The sequence below is a fragment of the Vidua macroura genome, chromosome 9 (assembly GCF_024509145.1).
Source record: "Vidua macroura isolate BioBank_ID:100142 chromosome 9, ASM2450914v1, whole genome shotgun sequence".
NCBI classification, from domain to species: domain Eukaryota; kingdom Metazoa; phylum Chordata; class Aves; order Passeriformes; family Viduidae; genus Vidua; species Vidua macroura.
This window is the reverse complement of record NC_071579.1, coordinates 2,098,343-2,121,479: the sequence shown is the minus strand read 5'-3', so window position 1 is coordinate 2,121,479 and position 23,137 is coordinate 2,098,343. Positions and strand designations below refer to the sequence as shown.

Here is a 23,137-nt window from a genome sequence, read left to right as displayed (position 1 = left end):
GGCGCTCGCCGCCACCCTGGCACAGCACAACTGTGCTCTTGTGCAAAGCTCAGACCCACGCCTGGGGCTGATGGAGTTAAACAGTGAACAGCCCAGCTAATTACTATGTACTGCTAACCTCAGTTGCTGGTTCATTTTGAGACCCTTTAAAATATGAACTGTGTATTTTACCCCTATGCACTCTCTTAATGATTTGTTTTTTTTAGACTGAAATCACTTCCAGCCATCAGTTATACTCGAGGTCTCTACACATGCACTTCTCCTAGCACAAATATTTCTTTTTCCTATTGGTCTGCCAGCCCCTGTCAGAGCAAATTTCACTTTAAACTAAATGCTGTGATACTTAAAACCTCTTGGATTACTCAGGCTGCTAGTGTGATCTATGACCTTCCCCAAATGACAGCTGAACTTTCCAATTTGCTTGTACTGCTAGGGAACTGAGGAACACATGCCGAAGAGGAAAGTGTTCCTGATGTGCATGAGTGAGGAGAGATTTCTGAACAGCCCTGCTTATTGATGCTTGCTCTGATTCAGAGCATCCAAATTAATATACCCATGGAGGATCTTAGGTGCCCTGACAAAATTCAAGATGTAAAGACCAGTTGTGTCCTGTCTCCCAACAGAAAAGGGCAGCCAGCATCCTGCTGCATCCACAAAATTCTTCTGAACTAGATAGGCCTTGGACTAGATAGGCTTTGTGGGATGTGTGGAAGGCTCAGCAGGCTCCCACAGGGAGCACTCCATGGGGAACCCTCTGCTGGGGTTTCCCTCCAGGTGTCTGTGCTGCTCCCCAGGGCAAGGTATCAGGAAAGGCTGGGGAACCCGGGCTGGATAATTAACACCTGGGTAATTAACACCTGGGCGCAGAGTGACCGTGGCACTGCACACCCCACCCTGTCCACACCAGTGCTCACACTGGGACCAGTGCTGCTGCTTGACAGGGGCTCTCACACCACAGCATTACCAGCATTACACCAGGTACTAATTCCTCCAGCATTAGCAGGGCCTCAGAAAGGCAAGTCCAGCATCACTGCGGAGATTCTTGGTCAAAAGTAAATGCTTGAAATCCAACTGAAAGCCCCCAGTAGGATCCATGGAACTTAGAGTGATCCCAGCAGGAAGCACTGCCTGGGAAACAGGTCTGAAGCAGTCTGGCACACATTGTACCAGACTGTCACTGCCTGTGCAAGTGACAGTGGCCCTGGAAAAGCCTTTGAGGGTGAAATACCAGTTTAGGACCTCACACTGCCCAAAATTAAGGCACCCTGGAATCACTGCCCCCTGAAAATGAACTGCAAGCTAAACACATAGAGTGCTTCCACCAGAGCCAAGATTTCATCTCTAATTCTTTTCACTCTAAACTTTTTCTAAAACCCTGTCAATCCTCCCTCCTTACTCTGCATCAACAAGCCCTCATGTCTCAGAGGCTCTCAGCTACTCAGTAGGGATACAAGATTTATAAGCTTATTAAAAATAAAATATATTTTGTTTAAAATCTATAGATTTTTAATTATGTAGATCCTCTGACCTTGGTAAGACCAGCCAAACACTACTTGCAACTCAACTCATCAGCAACCCCACCAAGCCCTATGAAGGACTCACACCCAAAGCTCTCCACATGCTCCAGTGAGCTGCTAGGAGGGTTTACATGCAGGGGTAAACAGGCAGCCTCTGCTGACACACGTGACACCTCTGATCACACCTGCAGCCTTCCAAAACTCCTCTTGAGGATCAGAGGCAGGGGAACCAGAGGGGTTCTCAGCATCATTCAGAAGCCTGGTATCAGTACAATTCATAGCAGTCCTACTCTTTCCTCTGTACCTTCTCCCTCTATACAGTGGCTATTATTGTTTCTAAAAATCAGTCTTCACTCCCAAGCCATCCCCACCTCAGCCTAGGCAGGTGTTCAGAATTGCAGCTGCACATCACTGAAGTCCTACATTTTCTGTTCCATGAACCCACTCACATGTGACAGTACAGTTCCCATCCTGTATTCCCTTATGAACTCTCATGCCATGAACCCCTGTATTCCACAATGCTGGATCGAGCTCCTGTGTGTAATAGACAAAACAAATCATGTTCAAAGGAATACTGAAGGCTGTACTTTCCCCTCAGGAGGTGCCAGAGCCATGGGAGTGCCACAGCAGTCTCTGATCTCAAGACAAGCACAGCATTATAACCTGTACAAATGAGATGCAGCTCACTGATTAGAACACTTGCCAACAAGACACACAGAAGTTTGCCAGCAGCAAAGGCCGTATTTTTTCTCTCATCTCGGTGTTTTTGTTTGTTCCTGAAGTGTTGATGAGAGCTGGTCTGAGACAAAGACTGCAGTGCAGGGCAGTATAATCACAAAGGGGATGCTCAGCCCTGCCAGCACAATTAGCAGACTGGCTGGTCAATGCTGCAGCTGCTTCCCTCCCTTCCTCTCTCCTGAGGTTTCCTCTTCACAGAGGCCAGGCATGGAAAGGCAGGGGGAGCTGGGGCATCCAGGCCCTGACCCATTGCACAATCAGGGATTAAGGCACCCTGTGCATCCAAGCACAGCAGGTGGGAAATGATTTTGAATCCCACAGAACACACAAAGACCTCCAGCTTCTAAAGCCGTCTGCAGGTATGACACATTTAGCTAATCCTCTGCAGGTACCAAGGAACCTTCACACATGAACCAAGACTCAGAGCCTCTGAAGCCATGGACTCTGTGGCCTTTCTGCTGATATTCCCTGGCAGCTGAGTACTGGATGGGACCCCATTCTCCCAACAGCAGCCAGAGCAGGGTAAAGGGCACCACGAAGGGGCACAGGCCTGTTGCTTCTGTCCTTGCTTTAAATCCAGGGATTGAGATGACGATCCCATTTCCTCCTACAAGCCAGTTATCTCTCTGGTTTGCCTTCACTGACCATAAATCTTCTGTCCTTCAAAGCAAGAGCACAAACCATGGGTTATGGAGAAACTCCATACAACTGAGAAGCCTTAGGAAAAAATAGTGTTTCTTTATATAATGTCTTGTAACTGTAGATTCTCCTGCTACTGGTAATGACGTTAAACTATAAACCACAGGTCTCCTAAATTCTGCCTCTCATGACCCCACGTTTTTCTCTTCTATTTGTGAAGCTCTTTTTTTCATGCTTTTTATTCCTCAAGCTTAAGTGGGAGGGGAGTTTTGTGGCAGTGTCTGTGACTGTACCCACTGCATCAATCACCCAAGTCCATCTCTACATTAGCATTAAACATTAATGTCCCTTAAATAGTAATATTGTACCTGCTCACAACACAGAAAGTATCCAAATGAACCTGTGCAATAATACTTTAGCTCCCTCGTGCACCGTAACACAGCTTTTATGGATATGATCATGTCTCTCCTTCCATGTTATCCAACTTTCTTCAGTGTACTTAATGACTTAAAGTTTCCAATTGCTTCTGGACTTGTTGCCCGGTTGTATCTCAGCACAATACTGCTGTTTCTCCCATTTAATTACAAACAAATGGAAAGCTGACAATGGGGGAGAAATGAGCACTGTGTCTTCTGTGTCAGGCTCCAGCTATGCACCAAGCAATAACCACGCCAAAATTCACTGGGGGAAGGCAGCATTAAAAAAAAAAAAGTATTTCCCAACTGAATAGTAAGAAAGCACTGAACCAAAAACAAATGATCTTGCTTAGCCAAATTCAGTGTGAAACTTGCTTGAAAGCTGTAGCTCCTGCCATCCCTGCTCTGCAAACACAGACTGGGATTTGGCCTCAGTTTCTTGCTCTGTCAGTTACCTGCTGTGTGATCCTGGACAAGTTGCTCCTTTTCTCCATGACCTCAGTTTCCCATTGGAGTATTGGAAGAGAAAACAGCCCAGACATTAAAGACAGCCAAATGACAAACTACAGTAATGAGAAGACTCAAATTAGACTGACATAGACAGAAAAGACTTCTGCTTATTCTGTAAAACCCTTTAGGAAAAAAAAAATATTTCTGCTCTGCTAGAATGGCAACCAATCCCCAACAGAGCCAGGGGGCAAAACAGCAGCTCAACGGCTGCAGTTGTGTCATGCAGCCACGTTGTTGCTGTGAAGGGCATCAGGAGAGGTCCTGCAGCGTTCCTGCAGTCAGGCTCATAGCTCTGTCACACAGACAAGGAGTTTCTCAGCCATTCTCTACAGGATTTCTTAAAAGGTCAAGTGCACAGGCAGAGCTGGAACGGAAATCAAGAGCTCTGGTTTTCCATTCTAAGCCTGACAGAAACATCTCCTGTGCTCTTGGCTCAACAACTGTCCAAAGCCACTGATTAGATACATCCATTTCTTAAGAATTAATTAAGAACTAAAACAAATAAAAAAGCCCTGAGGAACAGGCAATAAAAAGCAAGATGTCCTTTCCTCCTCCTCTCTCCTTGCACAGTCCAAAGTGTATGTGTCAACTCCATAAACTGAAGAGTACATTGCCTTAATCTGAACTAGGGATAGGCCTGGCTTGGGAAGCTTTCACACCTCCCTTTCAATTGTCTCCAGCAAGCTCCGTGTTAGGCTGGGTACAGAAAGCAAAATAAGATGCTGAAGTTTCACAGAGATGACTGGTGTCACTGACCAGATCAGGATCTGCTCCAGCTTCCATCAGCCTTCCCATTTCCACACAGGAAGTGTTCCTTGCTTCCTGTGCTACACCAGGTCACTGAAAATGTACTCAGAGACAAGCAGCTGAAGCAAAAATGCAGCTTTTTGGTGGAGAATTTTCCCTTTAAATGTTTATACAAACTCCTCAAGCCTAAGCACAGCTACTCAGTTCTGTCCTTCAACACAAATGGGGACAAAAGTCCCCTGTTGTGCACCAAAGGCTGGAGAAGCCAAGGCCACAAGGCACTGGTGGCACTGTGCTGTCTGCAGGGCAGCCCGGTGGGGCATCCCTCCAGATGCTGGAGGGAAGGAGGGAGGGAGGGTCAAGAAATCTGTTCTGCTCTGAGTTCCAGCTGCAGCCAATAAAAGCTTTCAAAGCCTTCTCTGAAAGTTAACATTGCTGGGGGATTTGCAGCACTCACTCGAGCACACACAGCAAATGCAGTTGCAGTGTTACTACTGATGAAGAAACTTGAAATATTCTTTTACTACCACAGATAATTGTCCGGATTTCAAACACTTTTATATATCAGCACAGGGCCCTAGTGAAATCTTGTCGAGATCTATCAGCAATGATTTTAGTGAAAATCAAGAAGAAAATAAATCTCAATGTCTCTTACCAATTTTTTTCCTTAGGAATAACACTGAAAACATGGCAGATACAAACACAGACAAGGAATGTGTTCTTGGAGATCTGTATCTTGGAGTAGCATTATTATATAAAAAACTCAACTTAAACAAATGAAAAATCAAATGTTTCCAGATTGATCAGGGAGTACTGGAAAAAAATAAAATTTAAAAAGCTCAAAATCCCAAAGGCAAATAAACCCTGTAAGCCAATTTATTATTTTTTTTAAATCTCAGAGTTAAAAAACCATCATCTTAGTTTTCCAGGGGGAAAAGAATGGGTGAGTCTTTGGAGTTGGACAGTTGAGGCTGATAAACACAGAATCAGAATAAAATTTTAGAATCAAAACAATTTTAAGTATTTGGCAAAGAAATTAATTTGATATATTAATTTTTATGCTAGAGACTTGCTCAGAGCAACTGAACATGTTCAGTTCAGATAATAACCACAAGAAATATCCCACTGATATATGGGCCTTTTTCAAACTCCTCATTTTAAGTTTAATTTTGAATCCTGTGAGCATGCTTAAACCCAGCACACAAAACACCCCTCACTTTATTACAGTTTTAAATCTTTCTTCCAGATCTGGCCTTGCAACCACTTGTCTTGATAAAATAGGTCACTTGAAAAAGGAAAGCTCAATAAAATGAATTACAAAACCAACAAGATTAAACTGATTGTGCTGTTTTTGTACAGTGCAGCTGAATTCTGCAAATATGCTGCTGGCTGTGGTTTGGCATTTAACAGCATGTGATCAGTGAGAAGGAGGAAATTTTATTCTCATTAACTGTTGCAGATTTACTGCAGTGAAAAAGGGCTATGTAACCTGAGAAGTGACAGAATGGAAAGATCAAAGCAGCAGTCTGGAAACTAAATAAACCTTCTGGCTACTTCCTGCAAGGAAAATTCACTCTGGCAATGTAAAACAGAGTCCAGTTAAAATCTACTCTCAGTTTTATGAGCTGTCACAGCAGCTTGAGTGGTTTGGACCAGTCAAGTTTAGAACATTATATTTCCTTGTTTTTGTCTCAGATACTTCTGTAAGCAGTTTTATAGTTTCTTTTTCTTTTTTTTTTTTTTAATTTTTAAAGAGAAAAATAAAATTCTTTTCTTTTGGTTGAAATCGAGAAGGTCACAGCTAAACTCATTAAAAACAAGCAGGTCTTCATTTGCACATTCCATTCCCCTTTACTACATTTTAATATTTTACTTTGAGATTTATAAGCAATGTACATTTGCTTTAATAACTCTTCCGCATTCTGTTCACTTATTGTTTAATATAAGTGCAAATCAGTTTACAGAGCCCAGATGGCTTGTAACCAGGGAGCCAGTCTATTCCTAGTAGCACATCTGGAGGGACTGAGCAGCAGACAGAACGTGGGAATTAATTAATGTTACATTTCAGAAGAGACAGGCCCAGGGTTGGGGGATTTTTTGGTAAGACATTCCAAAGGACTTGAGCTCACTGCTGCAGCATTTGGGTATTCTTTTAAAATTCTTAATAGCCACCTAAACCATGATGGTTAAATAAGGCCAACTGCAGGTGGAATATAATAAAATAAAAAACAACTAAAAAAATGTAAAAAAAAAGTGACTGCAAGTAAAAGAGGCCCAAGTATCCTGTATTCCAAAAAAGCTGAAGTGCATTAAAACCTCAATACTTATTCTCTTCCCAAACAGCATCTGCAACTTGCTGAAAAAATATGCTATTTTAACTGTGTTAAAATATTCCCCAGCAAGCTATTTCACCTCTCCCATACTGCTGCAATTGTTGGGAGCAATTAAACCTCTCTTACAGTAAATGAAACAAGGGCAACCTGATCCTTCCCAGCTCCAGACCACACACCCTGGCGAGGTGGTGTGGTCTGGTCACTGTGGGAGCAAGCAGGAGAGCCCTGCCCTGCTCCAGCTCTGGCACCTGACTCCGCAGGAGGAACTTCTCTTCTGCTCCAGCTCTGGCACCTGACTCTGCAGGAGGAACCTCCATTCTCCCCCACCTGTGCTTACCTGCCCACCTTGGCTATCAGCTCTCAAGGACTATGGGCACTGGCTGTGTATGGGAGATACATGGAGAGCTGCTTGGGAGCTTTTCCTCATGCTAAGAATACGATGACTACAAATAAACACCCATGTACATTCAAAAGTTGTTGTACATCAAATATTGGATGTGAATAATATTGTCCTTTTAAGGATATTCCTCAATTACAGCCCTAATCTTTCAGTGGTGCAAAGTTCTCCAAACTCTGGGAAAATCTAATTGATGAATATGGGCCACAGGGCAAAATCTTCACCCTCTGGAATAATCAGACCCCTGTCTTCAAAAAGGCTCCAGTAACTGTCCACAGTGTAACAGCAGAATTTGGTCAGACACTTACTAGTGACACCTAAACTGGATTATATGATCAGGCTGCAGCACCTCTAGAAAACAAGGCTTTGAACAGACAGTATGAAAAAATGAAGTGATTGCTAACAGGAATATAATCACCACCCAAAAAACCCCCCAAAACAAACAAACAAACCCAAAACAAAACAAGAAAAAACAAAACCAAAACCAACCCAAAAAACCCACAAAACCAAAAAAACCCAAACCACCAAAATAACAAAAAAAAACCAACAAAAAAAACCCAGAAAGAGAGAGAGTTCTAGTTTAGTACTGATGCAGAAACAAATTACTGTAAGACACAAAGAAATTCAAGCTCTCATTCAAAAGCTCTTAGCAATGAAGCCTTCCTGTCCTGGAAGCACCACTGTCACATTTCAGTGCTGAAGGAAAATAATGACACAGTGAATTTTGGGTCACGTCAGGCCATGATCCAGGCAGCACCTGAAGCAGTCAAGTGAAGTCTTTCAATAAGCTTGTCCCAGACTGTGACCAAAACCCTCCAAAGGGCAGCAGTTCCCACTTCCTTCTCACATTCTTTTAGATGCAAAATCTCAGTTCCAGGGGTATGTAGCACCTGCATAGGCACTGAGGAACAAAAGCTCTCTGCCAGTTCCCCAGGAATAGTCAGTGCCTTTAACTTCTATAAAACTAAACATGTAGGCACAGTTAGGACAACAGAATATGATAAAAAAGGTGACTCTGCTGCCACTAACAAGATTATTGTGGGATTAAAAAAAATAAATACATAAACCAACCAAAATAAACTCCCTTATTTGTGTCCAGGAACTTCATTGGTTCTGGGCTTTTCTTTAAGGCCTTTTCAAATTTGTTTCAGTGGGATTTACAATTTGCTAATACTGATGTGTGATAAACTAATAAAACCTGCCTGCAAGGTTATAGGCCCAATTTACTAATAAAACCTAATTTAATTCTCCTGGGAAATGCAAATTAAATAGTGTCCAAATGGCAGAAGCTGAGTACAACTCTGCTGAACATATTGCAAAGGCAACTAAGTTGGGTTTTGTTTTTAAAATAAGGTTTAATTATGGAAAAGAAGTACTGCACAGAGTTTTAAGAAATATCATTATGGTAAAATGGTTCTAAGTAGAATCATCTTATAATAGTAATTTATACTCTTTTCGGTTTTCTTTCCATTAAGAAAAAGATTTTATACTCACTATATGTCCACCTCTTAAGACAGGGAAATATTACTGCCTGTGTTCAAATAAGGAGGAAAGGGATAGGGGCAGTCTCAGCACAGACCCTGCATGAGAACATTTTTTGTCTAAAGGAGCATGAAACAGTTTGTTCTGCCACTGATCCCTGCTGGTTTTTCATCCTCAGAGACAGCCTGCAAGATGGCTCTTCCCTCCTGAAAGGCTGGGATGGGAATGTTCCAACTTCTAAATAAACTGTGCTGAACTCTACTGAAAATAAAGGATGGATGAGACACACTCCCTGGCAGGGTCACCAAGATCACCAATTCCTTCAGTCCTTTGCTTAGCAAATCAAATTGAAGATGAGGATCTATATGGAATACAGCTCTAAATGTCAAAGTTGGATCTAAGTTACAGGTACAACCATTTAAAGGCATTTTGATAATCATTCACAAAGTGCACAGTTGCCAGCACCTGCTGCAGTTCCTGTAGCTGACCCAGATGGGAGATGTTCAGCTGGGACTCATGACTGGGAATTCACACCACAGTGCAGCAACCAATGGCAGTGAAAGGCTACAGCTCTGGGTTGTTCCACCATGAAAACTCCCCCTGATTCTCATCAGAGTTTCCAAGTACAAAAAGGCCATAGATAGGAGCATTCTTGCCATTCAGTGTGGACTTGCAGCACGTGCAGACATCACACGTGCTTAGCTCAGCTACAGATAAGCCAAGTCCCACTGGGAGAGCTGGAGCACCAGGACCTGTGGCCAGGTCCTGTTTCCATCAAGCCCAGACACAAGAGCCTGGCTGTGCACCCTGGAATTTGCCAAGAGCAGCCACAGCTTCCCTGGGGCCAGCACAGAGCAGCCTGCAAGGGCCTGGCTCCAGGCACTGAGCTCACAGAACATCCCAATGACCTGCCATGGCAAAAACAAGACATGCAGGCACAGCTTTAGGCTGTAAATCCAGGCAAGAGGAAAGATGTTCCACCAAGGACAGAGACATGCAGTCACCCCATAAAACTGGTTGTGTTTGACATGCCAAACCTCACTGCTTCCTGGGAAGAAGCCTCAGTCAGATCTCTGTTGGGAAGAGCTGGGAGTGCACATGCTGGGAACAGCACACACAGAAAGGCCTTGTCTCAGAGAAAATGAGGATTGAGCAATGGCAGCTCTGCTGCATTTTATAACAAGGTTAAAGGATCCTGCACTGGAGAAAAATTTCCTCAGGGAAAAAAAGAGTTCTGGCCAGCTCTAGCATTCCTAACTATTAATCTTTTCAAAGCTACAGACTGAGAAGATTTGGGAACTCTGTTGAGGATATTAACCAAAAATTGGCTTTTGCATGAGTTTACCATTACCTAGTTGTAGCTGGGAAAGGTTAAGAAGTGGCCTCTTCCCCAAGGGGCAAGAAAAATACTGTGGCTATCTCTATTATAAGGTATTTAGCCATCACTATTATGTTTGTGTCTTAAGAAAGTAATTAGTCTCCAGAAGGTGATTAAAATTTGATGAATGACTGTAGATTCTGGAAGATGTCTTTCAGCTGGTCTTTATCCCCTGCAGCTCAGACACTAAGCTGTCATCACATCAGCCAAAGGTGAGGGATTTTTGTTTGCCACAATCATAAAACTTTCATTCAATATTAAGCCTTATCAGAACCAGAAACCTTGAATTCAGATTTTAATAACAGATGAAAATTTCAAATCTATGCCTAATGTCCATCTGCTTCTGAAAGACAGATGATTCAAAGCTGGTAATCTAATCACAAAAGTCTTTTCCTAGCCAATGAAAAAAACCTGGATAGAAGCTGTCAAAACAACCTCCTCAGCCACATCTTTTCTGCTGAATGGAAAACATACCTTACAATCTGTCTGCATTATGCTCCAAACCTTTGAGGAAAACAAGAGATGCTGTTTATGGACTTTATCACTGCTCCTGTGGATGTTACATTCTGAAATAATTCTATTTATAGGCCTCATAGGTAACAGTACAACTGCACTAAGACTATAGTTCAGGGATAAGAGCTGTAAACAGAAGCTGCAAAACACACAAGCTAGATCCCCAGAAACAAAGCATTTCCCAAGGTGGCACTGTCAGAAAAATGGCAGCTACCCAGGTCTTCATTTTTGTGCTTCTTCTGCTTCATGATGACAAGTAACAGAAATAACAATTACCAGGATGTGGACATGTCCAGAACAGCAAGCATGCAAGCAAATCTACAAACTGAATTCAGGGCTAGATACTTTTACAATTCCCTTCGAAGTTGTTCTTTACTTCTCAATGCATAATCATGTGAGGTGGCATTCTCAACTCCTGAGAGTAACACTACTCCAGGTTTCAAAGGAAAAGTCCAAGACACCCCCATGAAGGGAAGGCAGTGTCTTTGAAAAAAAGCCTCTAAGACACTCCACCCAATTCCCCAGATCAACAGATGGTTTTACTGCCAATGCTGCCACTTCATGTTTCCTTCTTGAAAATGACAGGGGAGAACAGCCCCAATGTGGTAACCCAATGAGTGCAGATGCCTATCCATAGTTCAACTATTTTTAATTCCTGTTCTGCTTAACTTCAAAAGTACATCTCCCTACCCTCCTGTAAGGGTGGGGAGCAGCTCTAGGTGTGTAGGTCCAGTGTCTCCTGGGACAGGGACCCCATAAGAGATGCTGGTGGTATCCCTGCTGCATTACAGGAGAGTCAACCACTTCAGCAACTGTACCTTCAAATACATTTGCTGCTCCAATTGTCCTGAATTTTCCCAAATGAAACAGAGTGGAATTGCAATGGCAGAGGGTGCCCTGATCTCTGCTAGAACAGCATCCCCCAGCCAAGGAAGTTCACAATGTAACCGGAGTAACAATACCACACATGGCAGGTGGTGTGGGCTGAGATATCAAACATAACTTACAGGGAAAATCTGCAAGACAGTTTGAGTTTCATTGTGGTCCTTGACAGCCACTCTTCACAGACACAGTTCTTTGGCTCCAAAAGTTAGGATGGTGATGAGAACACACTTAAGCCTTGGTAAGGCACTGAAGGCACCACACCAGTTCAACACAAATTCAGTTTCTCAGTGATGTGCAGCCACTAAAATCATGGGACTTTCTGGCTGCCTTTTCAGCCCTCCTGGAGGCAAGGCGAAGTCCTGATCCACTCTGAGCACATTGCAAGGACAGGAAATAGCCTCAGAGAAATTAAAGAGGTAACATATCCTCGTCCTTTCTCATAGGAATGCAGAAAGGAGAAGAAAGGATTAAATTATTCAAGGCTGAGGAGCAACAAGTCAGCTCACAGTTGTTACCTACCTCAAAATTTTCAGGGTGGTCTTAAATGGCAAAGAGACTCTCTCTTAAATGACAAATAGACTTCAGAACTCACCCCATTGCCTAGCAAAAACTGCTTCTATTACAGAATTGAAAAGCCTAATATAAAAGGCAAAGACCAGAAGACACAGGCATAACAAATAAATGTATAATAAATAAAAAAGTGTAACAAATGAAAAGACCAAAACCAAGCATCTACTCATAATTAGCATTCTCTTTCTGAACTTCCAAAACATGTTACTATTAACTGACTTGCTAATTGTCTATGAAAACCACAACTCAGCTTTCTTGCTAAAAATGTTTCTGAAAACATATTCGAATATTATTAATAGAAAAATGAACCGTTTTTTATAACAAAAATCTTGATTTATTAAAAGCTGGAACTGGTTAAAAATAAATCCTTGACATAAGGTTCTTGTTAGCTTTAAACTGTAAGCATAAAAATACCCCAGAATTATGTTTTGGTATGGCTGAAATGTACACTATATAACACATAAAAAGTGCCTTGACTCGCTATTATTTTTAATTAGGCTCTGTAGCACGTATGGTTTTACCTTCCAACACCAGTTCAAACTGGGAGAAGGGAGCTCCAGACTCATGGGACTGGCAATTCCATGGCTCATGCCTTGGAGCACTAATGCATTTTACATTAGGTCTGAGCATCAGGAAATCCTGGCTGCTGGCGCCAAGCAGTTCCAACCCATAATGACCCACATGTGAGAAGCTGGATTCGCCACTCAGCTGCCAGTATCTATTCTATCAAACAATTCACTCCTGCTCTGCTACAAATAAGACAGAACATTTGCAGCACTCCACACTGTTTCCAATTAGACTGTGTGTCTGGACTGCAGATAAGTCCGTGGAGCAATCATATTGCAAGAAATCTTCCTAGAAAACAGAATTCTAGCCAGAAATCCCAATATTTCCAGAGGCCATCATCAATGGGCCAACCTGCAGTTCTTCCGCTTTCATCTTGAGGTGAGCCTTCAGAATGCCTTAAAACATGCAAGAAAATTCTACAAATACTTAATTTAACTAGGTATACACCAGAGGTATTTTGTTACTCATGTTAGTTGGAACACAATCAAATTAAAAAGCAGGTTACTATTGGAGCTCCCTGATGAGGGGCTGCAATTTGAAGCTGACTGATGTGCCTTCACTTTTAACCAAGGACACTGAAGATGGTTTTGTTTCCCAGCTGAAAACTCTCTGTTTTCAGAGTATCTTGACTGGGGTTTTCTCTAACTTAACTAAGTAAATTTCTCTAGGTTTACTGGAAACAAAGGAGTCTGCAAGCTTTACCCTACCCATTTTCCCCACACCTCCAGGTGGGCTTGAAACTGTTGGGAGCACCCTCCAATGTCCTGGTGAACAGAGAAATCCATCACCTTGTGGGTTGTATGTCCGTTGTGAAGTTAAAAATGGTGAGTCACCCACTGAGACCCCAAGAGCAGCACAGAGCTCACACTTACCTCAGTTTCTCTCCCACCTGCAAGCTCTGCAACAAAGGTTGAACATTTGGAAATGATCAGCACAGGCACCAGCATCCCTTTCCCAAACACAGACTCACACTACACTGAACTTGATGTTTACTGAGTATAAATATTTACTTTTTTCTAGAAGATTCATCTCAAATCCCACTTTTTTTTTTTTTTTCCCTGAGCATGTTAGTTATTTTAATTTGTCCATAAAAATGTTACCACCACTCCAACCCTTACTCATTGTTCAGCTTTCTGGTGCATCACAGGTAGAATAAACCAACAAAAGTAACTCTCCACCACCCTTGATAAATTACAAGAAGCCAAAATAAGGGAGGAAAATATTTTTTGCTTCAGCTGTACGTACTGTGAGTGACTTACATTTTACAAATGGTGAATAAAGATGTTAGTGGTGAAAAGAACATTCTTCCTTTGGAAAGAAACAGCCTCAGCCCCAGGGCTGGGCATATCCAGACAGCTGGATCCTGTTGAAGTGAATGCTGTACCTTGACTATCAAGTGGTTGAACTGTTTCCTGCTCATGAGTGCACAGAATTCATGCTTTATAAAAGGCACTTCTTACACTCTACAGCATCAGGACTTATGAAGATTCCATTCTTGGAAATGAGTCTTTTCTATTTTGAACTCAGGGGTGAAGCTTACTCAGAAATTCAAACTGGAACAGCTTGCCAACATAGACAAGAGGTCTTAGACCAGAGGGGAAATTCAGCAAAACATCTCCCAGAATATCAGCAAAAGCTGATGCCTTTTGCTCCTACAGCCCATTTTCAAAGTGCCCTCAGGAATCTAACCAGGAATACCTTGGGAAGGCTTAGGTTAATGGAAAAACACCCAAAAAAAAAAAAAAAAAAAAAAAAAACCAAAAAAACACCAAACACCCAAACCCACAGCCTCTTATTTTAAATTTAAGAAAGACTTCTTTTAATTTTAAGAATATTGGAAGCAAACATCATCTGGGGAATCAGCATCTCAAGCCTCTCTTTAGATGTTTCCCAGGGTCTGAAGAGTATTTGAGTAGTTGTCATAACAGGTGGTGTATTCTGTGTTATTGTTCTATTCTACAGTTTTGGAAAGCTGTGATCTATTACAACATGTTAGGATGTTAAAATATACATGTGATTCAGACAACAGACTAGAACTGCTTGTGCAGTGTAAATCATTCCTCTTGCTATGGGGGCAAAAATTACTGAGCACTACAAATGAAGCCCTAAAAGAAACTTGAAGAGCCACTGGATGATAATTCTTTAGTAGGAGCAACTTACTTGCCAGAGAAGGGGTGCTGCCCAACCAGGTCTCCATTCTGAAGCTGGTAATCCCCGAAGATATCCGGACTCACGGCTCCATCGGGGGCTATCAGCCCATCTAGGGAAACAAAATACAGTCACTTGTCAAGGAGCAGGATTGAGGGCAAGGGAAAAACCACCTGTCCTGGTTTGCTTTTAGCAATTCAATAGAAATTTAACTTACAGCATTTCTGCGAGGAACAAAAATCAACAATCATACCGAAACCCAGCAACTTCAAGTACAAAAGCATCTTTACTGGGACTCCAAGGAGCTTCAGCCCACTGCCCTGAAAAATGCTGTACCTAAGAAATATTCTCTTAGCCCTTCTTCCTTAAGCCTATAAAAGTTATTTCAAGACCCATCAAAGTAAGCCCAGAGAACAAGTAAAGAAAAAGGTAAAACATTAATCTGAGCCAGCAGCATAAAAATAAAAAAGCAGCAAAGGTCTTAATTGTTCAGACTCTCTACTGCACCACTGTATCTCTTCAAACTTGTTGAGAAAAACAAGAAAGTGACTTCAAACTTATTTATTTTATCTTGCCCATCTTTTAATATCTCAGAGCTCTTTCCAAAAAGGGCAGGCTTTTCATTTGATATCCTCTCAAGAACACAGGTCACAGATTTTTTGTGCTTCCTTTACAACACAACACTGGCATACAAAGATGCAGACATTTGTAAAGCCAGAAGTATTCCTTAAAGGCTTCACAGTCTCTGCTTGCTTTATGAGGAAAAGAAAATCAGGAGCTAACATCTTCCTTCTGTTACATCAATGTAAACCCACAGAGTGTCTTTGAAGTAAAGTCACTGAACTGACCCCAGCTGAATGAGAGCCCAGCTTAACTCTTTACTGCTCCCATTCACAAAACACATTTCAGTATTAAGGGCACAGTTCTTACTTGGTAATTAGTATTAGGCTCTAATCAGATAAAACAAGCTCTTTCATTTAAATGGCCCCTACATCAGTTTGTCTCCATCACTGTATGAAAACGATTCCAAACTTGAAGTGCAGAAAGCATCCCCATAAAACCAGGGCAGAAACAGGTACATCCAGACTGATACATTAAGAGTTTAAGAGAGGGAAGACAGAGATTCCTAATGATTAGGAAGTTACAAATGCCATTCCACTTTAAAGAAAGAGAGATAAGATCCAGGGAGTCACAGGCCACTTAGCTTAACCTCTGTGGTTTCCAAACTACTAAAACTGCCTGCACAGGAAGCAGTGGAAAGTTACAGACACAAGGGCTTAGAGATGATGACTCTGGCATTCAAACAAATCTCCCTGTGCTTTATGAATTTACCTGATGTTTTTTGAAGATAATATAGTGACAAGTGATAAAAGGAATAGAATTGACACATCTAGATTTCTAACAGACATTTGATGAGGTGCTACAGAGATTCATTTAGAAGATAATACCTCATGGGAAAGTGACTGAATGCAAGGCAGCAGATTGCAAATGAAAAATGCCAGCCATGATCAGACCACATTTTAGCAGCATCAGATTGCTGTACAGGGCCACGTTCTAATTGCAGACATGTGTGTACAGTATGTGAAGGAGTATGACTTGACAAGCAAGTGTTCTGGCAGGGATCAATATTCCTGTCTCTCAGCATGTTCAGCGGGACACAGGTGCCCTGTGACATCACACAAATAGAAAATGTCCAAAGAAGTGAAAGGAAAATTGAAATGGCCTTTATTAAGACTTGTGCCAAGTTTTTCTAGCTCACCTCCTAGTCTGTATGCTCCACTGAACTGAAATGAGGGGGACCATTATCACTTTTATACCTGCAGCACTTCAGTTCAAAAGCAATCCATTTAAGTGACTATGCATTTTAAATAGCCAGGCTAGGTTAAAACTTCTCTTCTTTGAGAACAGAGAAACTTAAAAATAACATATGTCTCTGTATTAATAAATAAGCACTACATTTTAACTCTGAGGCTACTGCTACCACTACTTAAAGTGTCTTCAATCAAGAGTGTTAACAGTCAAACCATAACACTCAGAGTTATGGCTCACATGAATTTATAGGAAAATGAAAGCACATGGAGAGCATCAGCTGCAGAAAATGTGATTACACAGTTAAAGGACATCTGTTGTTATGTACATTTCAACATAAATTAGGTCATGTACTTTCAGAGCAAGAGGCACTGAGCTCAGAAAGGTAACTTCAGAGATTCTACCACATTTTTCATGTAGATTTAAATTACTGTGCAAAAGAGAGATTGGCCTGTCATGAAATAAGGAACTCATCTTGCCATCGGTGAGCTCAAGAACAATTATGGTCAAGGTGGGACTTGTACTGACAGCCATCAGTGTAGATCACTTCTAAAATTATCAAACTGAAATACAAGTATTTCATTTCTGACTGCATAAAGATTTGTACTTTTGGTGAGTTTGGGGTTTTTTTTCACTAAGTAATGATCTGTCCTTCAGAAATCCAAATCCCTGCTCCAACTGGTGCCTTAACCTGTAGCCTTTTCAAAGGAATATCATGTCACTTTTGAGATGCCACATTTCAAAAGCTGAAGTCTAGGAAACTGCAGAAGCACAAAATTACTGACACTTGTTCCAATGAACCTGAGAAGTTAATCTACCTTTTGAATATAATCACTCTTTAAAAAGGGATACCTTTAAAAACAAAAGCACATTTCAAACATCTGCAGAACATATCACCAGAATTCTACCTTTCCTTCCCAGTCAAGTATCAATTCCAACACCAAAAATCCAAAAGGGAAAAACTATGACACTAAGAGGCAAGTTGCTATGGCAGAATAAAAAGAAGCCTTATATTCTGATATCCTTTGAGAACAGTATTTGAAATGCTACTGAGATCTTGCACAATTATTTTCTTGCAGCAACTATGAGTGAAGACGACGGGGTTTAGTGGTTTTGTTTTTCTAATTACTCTTCCTGCAAACTGATCCAGAGTCACAGAGTTTTGTGACTCATGCTTCATGGCAGAGGACTGGACACTTATGTGGAAAATGAAAAACACAGACTCAAACCCAGCAATTAAAAAAAAAAAAAGCAAAAATCCATGCATTCAGTTATCCAGGAGTTTGCAAAGGATCTAAACCCACAAGTTTGAGAGGGTAAGCCAACTCCTAGTTACAAAAAGTTATGAAGACATTTATCCACTGGGCAAATTATTTCATTATTGCCTCCTGCAAAGTTTTATTGAACCCTCCTCCTGAACAGCTGGGAACACTGGATTAGATAAATCAGCATTTACAGAAGAGGTTCACACACTTCCCTAAATCCTAGATACAAAACAGCAAAAATCATACAGATGGATTAAAGTAATGAAATTATGGCCTCTGCTACAGAATCTACAAGTTTGCTGAGACTCAACTGAAGTCTTTCATCAATATCTGCAATAAAAATCCCATTGCACAACTAAAACAATAGGCAGAACAAAACTCTGCATAAATCCTATAGCTGTGACTTTAACAGGGATGAGAGGACTTTGTTTAGAGAGCAAACAAACTATGGACACAAGAAACAGGTGGAAAGAACAAGTCTGGGCCACTTTTACTTGACTCCATTGTCATGGTCCATCAGCTCTCTGAGAGAGGTCTACTCATATTCCTGCAGACCTGTAACATTTCCTTAAATCATGGATATGCAGTACTTAATCCATCACTAAAACCCTGATGCCTTAGGATTTTAGCTTTGTGTTTTTCAGATTCTGTACTGCTTTACTGTATAACTCTAAAATTCATACAGAGTGTTAGCTACTGTCTTCACATTTTGGTCAGACAAAATGTGGGCCTGAAACTCAAGGTCACCCTTGATACTTTTCAGGCCCTGAAAAGTATCAACAACTGGGGACTGAACTGGGGAGCAACAAACTGGGGGTACATTACTTCATTACCTGAAGCTGTAATTGGAGGATTAACCCCTGATATGTAAATGGACCAAACTTATAATTGTCTGAAAAACTCATGACCAATGTCCATCCTGGGTGTAGCCTCTGGGAGGCTTCTGGCTGCCCAAGGTGTACCTGTTGAAGGCCTTTAATAAATACCTGCTTTTACTCTCTTAATCTTGTCCTAGGTAGCCACTCCATGGCATCAACCCCAACAAGGAGAAGCCCATCCCTGGCTGGCATCAGTGCTGGCATCAGTGCATCCCAGTGCCACAAAACAGGCACTGTCATGCTGGCTTGAGTCAGGCCCGGTTCAAGCTTCCACTGCAAATGCAGAGGTGGCAATCCCAGTGCTAAAAACTGACAGGTGCTGCTTTACCTGCACTATAGTAGAGGTCAGGTCTCTCCAGAATATCCCCCTCATGGATGTAGGGCTCGATGGGATCATCTCCGTACAGGTACTGCTCGCTGTCGTCCATCTGCCGGCTCTCCACCATCTCCAGCCACTGCGAGTTGTGCCATCGAAACTTCTCCGTCTGGATTTTTTTAGCCCATTCCTCATCATATTCCTGGTAAAAATCACCACGCAGTGGTTTAGGATTAGCTGTTCACAAAGCTGGTGTAACAGGAAATGGCAGGGGAAGCCAACATCAGCAAAAGATGCCAGTTCAGGGTCCAGTGACTAAAATGCTCTGCTCAGTTGCATGTTCTTTGAGCAAAAGGGATTTTGCAAGCATTGGGCATTATTCGGGTTTGTGATACAGCAGTACAATCTTCCCTTCATGGTTTGGGACTTCACACTCTCCAGAAAAAACTCCTGCTTTGAACAGAACAGTTCCATCAGCAGTCTCCTCATTTGGTTTAATTAAGAAGACCCAATTACTGCCAATCTTCAGAGGATTTTTAGTAATTAATTATTAGCACTGACCAAAAACCCTGCATATCTTCATTAGATGAGCATTTCCTAGGACAAGTAGTTACTAAAAAAAATCTATTAAGAAAAAAGGCTATGATAAAACCAATAAATTTCTTTTCTTTCATGATCTCCAGCATGAATTTAATTTCAACTTCATGTCAAATTTTATGTATAATGTCAAGCAACCACAAAAGTGGTAGGCAAGTAAACTCTGAGAAGAACTTCTCCAGAAAGCTGAGTAAAACAGGATATAGGTTCCAGTCACTATGGAAAAACATGCAGGCATGACATTTCAATCTGGATTACAGCCTAATTGCACTCAAGTGATGTGATATTCATGTAAAGGAACACCAGCATGAAGTGAGACAGCCTATGGTCACTGCAATCAGCTGTTCAGAGAAGGATCTTCTGAACAGAGCAGATTTTGGGGGCTGGTGATTTCCACAGAGGGAGCACCAATCCATGGGTAACAGTTCCTCAATCCTGCTGGGAAGATAGAGCCCAGCTATCTCTAGGAAGCTCATCAACATAGAAAATCTGCAGATGGTATCAATTTGGGAATAGTTACAAATAATGCACCACAACTTGTGCTTTTTTAAACCAAAGTATTGTGAGGAAGAATAATATCCCTAACCAGGACGTTTCTTCTTGTGGGAAGAAATATCCTTATGAAACACATCCCACTCCACTGTCTTCTAACCTAACTACAAAGGAGAGAAAAATTGAAAATAACTTCTTAACTCTCATGGTGGTGAACACATGATCTAGACAGACTTTCCTCAGAGATCTAAGCTGGAGTAGTTTAAGGCTTTAAAAATCTGTTTTATCTAGCCATGATGACACACAATTAGTAACAATGCCTTGGTTGTGGAAGTGGGAATTTCTGCTCCTGCCAGACATGTCAAAGTAGATCTGTCTACAACCAGAGGCCATAAAATGGCAGAGAAGGCAGAATCAGCTGGCTTAGGAGCTCAGGTTAAACTTCTGAAAGCTCTATAGTCTGAACTACAGGTTTTAAACTGACTTAATATTCAACCAGCCTTGTCTTCATTGCTGTCATATGTGTTCCACAGGTAACACTCTCTACCCTGTGTCTTTTCCACCTTTGGGCTGGTGGATAACACAAAAGCCAGCTGGCCCTGCCAGTCTGGCAAAGGCTTCTCTGACATTGCCAACAGGTATCCAGAACATCCAAGATTTCATTATTCTCAATTTCTCCAATTCTACCTCTGATCAACACTGATTCCTAGACCTTGCTAACTCCACTCCTCACCATCCTGGCACTCTTGTTCAGTGATCCTGTCCAAAACCTGGTGTCCTGCACAACTTCCACACCCAGAGCAGGTACCACCTGTGGGATCAGTAGATATTCTCAGTGACTAGGGAAGCAAAATTCCACTTTCTGTCTGTCAGGATTCCTGCAGCCTTAGGGAGAGAGAAGAGACAAGACCAAAACCCAACAAACACACTCTTACACCTCATACTGTTTGGAAAAGAACACTTCAGGCTATTTCTTGATTTTTTTCCCCTCTTGATTAAAAAGAAAAACTAGAAGTAACAGTAAAAACTTGTAAAAAGCAAGCTCATCACTGAGATTTATAAAATGACCCATAAAAAAAAGACAAGGCATGACTTTCAATGATGACATCCGACCAGCACCTTGGAAACAGCTCCTTTGCTGCATCTGCCAGAGCTAAACCCTGGGCTGGCTGTTATGTCACCCTCCAGCAGTTGTGAATTACTTACAAGCTTTAGAGAAACATCTTGTACCTGCCAGAAATCATACTGCACTCTCAAGAACACTATTCCCAGAAGTCATGATTGCAAAGAAGGGGAGGAAAATAAACAAATTTAACAAACAGCAAATTAGATTAAGCTCTGTGAAAGCTGAATCCCTTTTACATTATCCTGTTTACTTTTCAAAGTTCTCAAAAGCCAAAAGGCCATCAGCTAAATAATCTCATTCACATTTACCATCAATGCACTTTGAAAACACTTGAATACTCCCAAAGTTACAACCCTAAATGTATCCCACTTCCTGACATCAGAGCTCCACTCACACTACTGTCTGAACATGCTGAATGTCTGTCAGAAATAGACATCAACTTCTTACATCTTCTTGCAAAAATCATTTAACATTTCTCAGATTCTAACTGGTTTTTCCTTCAGCTAATGACAGCAAGGCAGAATATTCCTACATATTCTACATTTCCCATACTATATTAAGAGGTTTAAGACTCCCAGGTATTTTTCCGCAATCATTCATCTAAATTATGGTATTAGCAATTGAACAGCACATTACTTAAAAACCACAATTTATCCATTCAAGTACTTTGACAAGTTTATTCTTGTTGTTCATTCCCAGTGAAAACAGCAAGGTACAAATGTTACAAAGAAGTGACTGCACCAGTTTTGTCAGGAGGAATGATCAGTTTTGTCAGGAGTGTCATTCTGGCAGCAATCACAGAAAAGGAAGATTTGTAATAGCCTAGAATGATTTACAGAACCTCAGCACAAAAGAAGTTCATTTAAGTAGTGTTAGATCAGGAATATGTCTGTAGATTTTCCATGGAAATATGCAGAACCACCACTGGGTAAATGATTAATGGAATAACATCAGAATGGAAGAAAAGCTGTAAATGTAGGACTACAGCCAAAAGGCACAAAGGAACCAAATTAAAGACATTTAGAGCAAAACAATTCCCTAAAACACTGCAAGTCTTCCAGTAATTATATTTTGAGCTATTAAAATCTTTTTTATTACTATTTTGTGAGGGGGGGGTTGTTTTGATTGGGTTTTGGTTTTTAAACACAAAGTCTTTTTAAACAAAAAGAAGGATAAGCCCTTCTTTTTTTACAAGGGAATTTCTGCAAACATGAGACCAGAAAGCTAAAAATTATGGAGATACAGCTATAGCTTTGAGCCCTTTGAGCTCTAGTCTATTTAAATGTTAGTCTACTGGAAAAGCAAGGGAGAATGAGAAGGTGAACAGAATGTGCCTATTTTCCAGCACCACCCCCCCTCAAACACCGCAGTCATGGTCAGAAACTTAAAAGGAGGAATTCTCAAAGCTGATTTTATTCTCTTTGGAGCTCCCTGACATCACTGGTTTTAACATTCGGTTTCCATAAATCCAGAAGTGTCATAGAAGATGTATGGCTTGACTCTGGGAGGAATGTGCCATCCTTTTTGAAGTTCTCCTTCCAGCTTTGTTTACTACTGAACCATTGAAATATTATGAAGCGTTAACTGGCCCATTATCAGAGCGTGTCTGTTCCCTATCAGGGTCCCCTTTGTCACTGGCTTCCGTCACACCTTGTATCTGATTAACACACTATAGGATAACACAGAGCTACACAGATCTGCTTTGTGTTCCCTCACAGCTGATGAAAAACAGATTTTCCTTTTCACTTTAATGTGGCTGCCCTTTAATTGGGTCTGTAATAGGGTTCATTTGATGTGATTCCTCATACTGAAAC

The 23,137-nt window shown here is 41.4% G+C and overlaps 1 protein-coding gene across 7 annotated transcripts in view; it reads right to left on the bottom strand.

The window, feature by feature from the left end:
- KIFAP3 (kinesin associated protein 3) overlaps positions 1-23,137 on the bottom strand; it is a 67,922-nt gene that overhangs the window by 5,611 nt on the left and 39,174 nt on the right. For all 7 annotated transcript variants that reach the window (XR_008438348.1, XM_053985075.1, XM_053985076.1 and 4 more), the window contains 2 exons: positions 19,121-19,310; positions 14,853-14,952 (listed from right to left, as the gene is read on the bottom strand). Coding sequence is in view for 6 of the 7 variants with exons in the window: in XM_053985075.1 (XP_053841050.1) it covers positions 14,853-14,952; positions 19,121-19,310 (290 nt within the window). In the remaining variant the exon portion in view is untranslated. The remainder of the gene's footprint in view (positions 1-14,852; positions 14,953-19,120; positions 19,311-23,137) is intronic.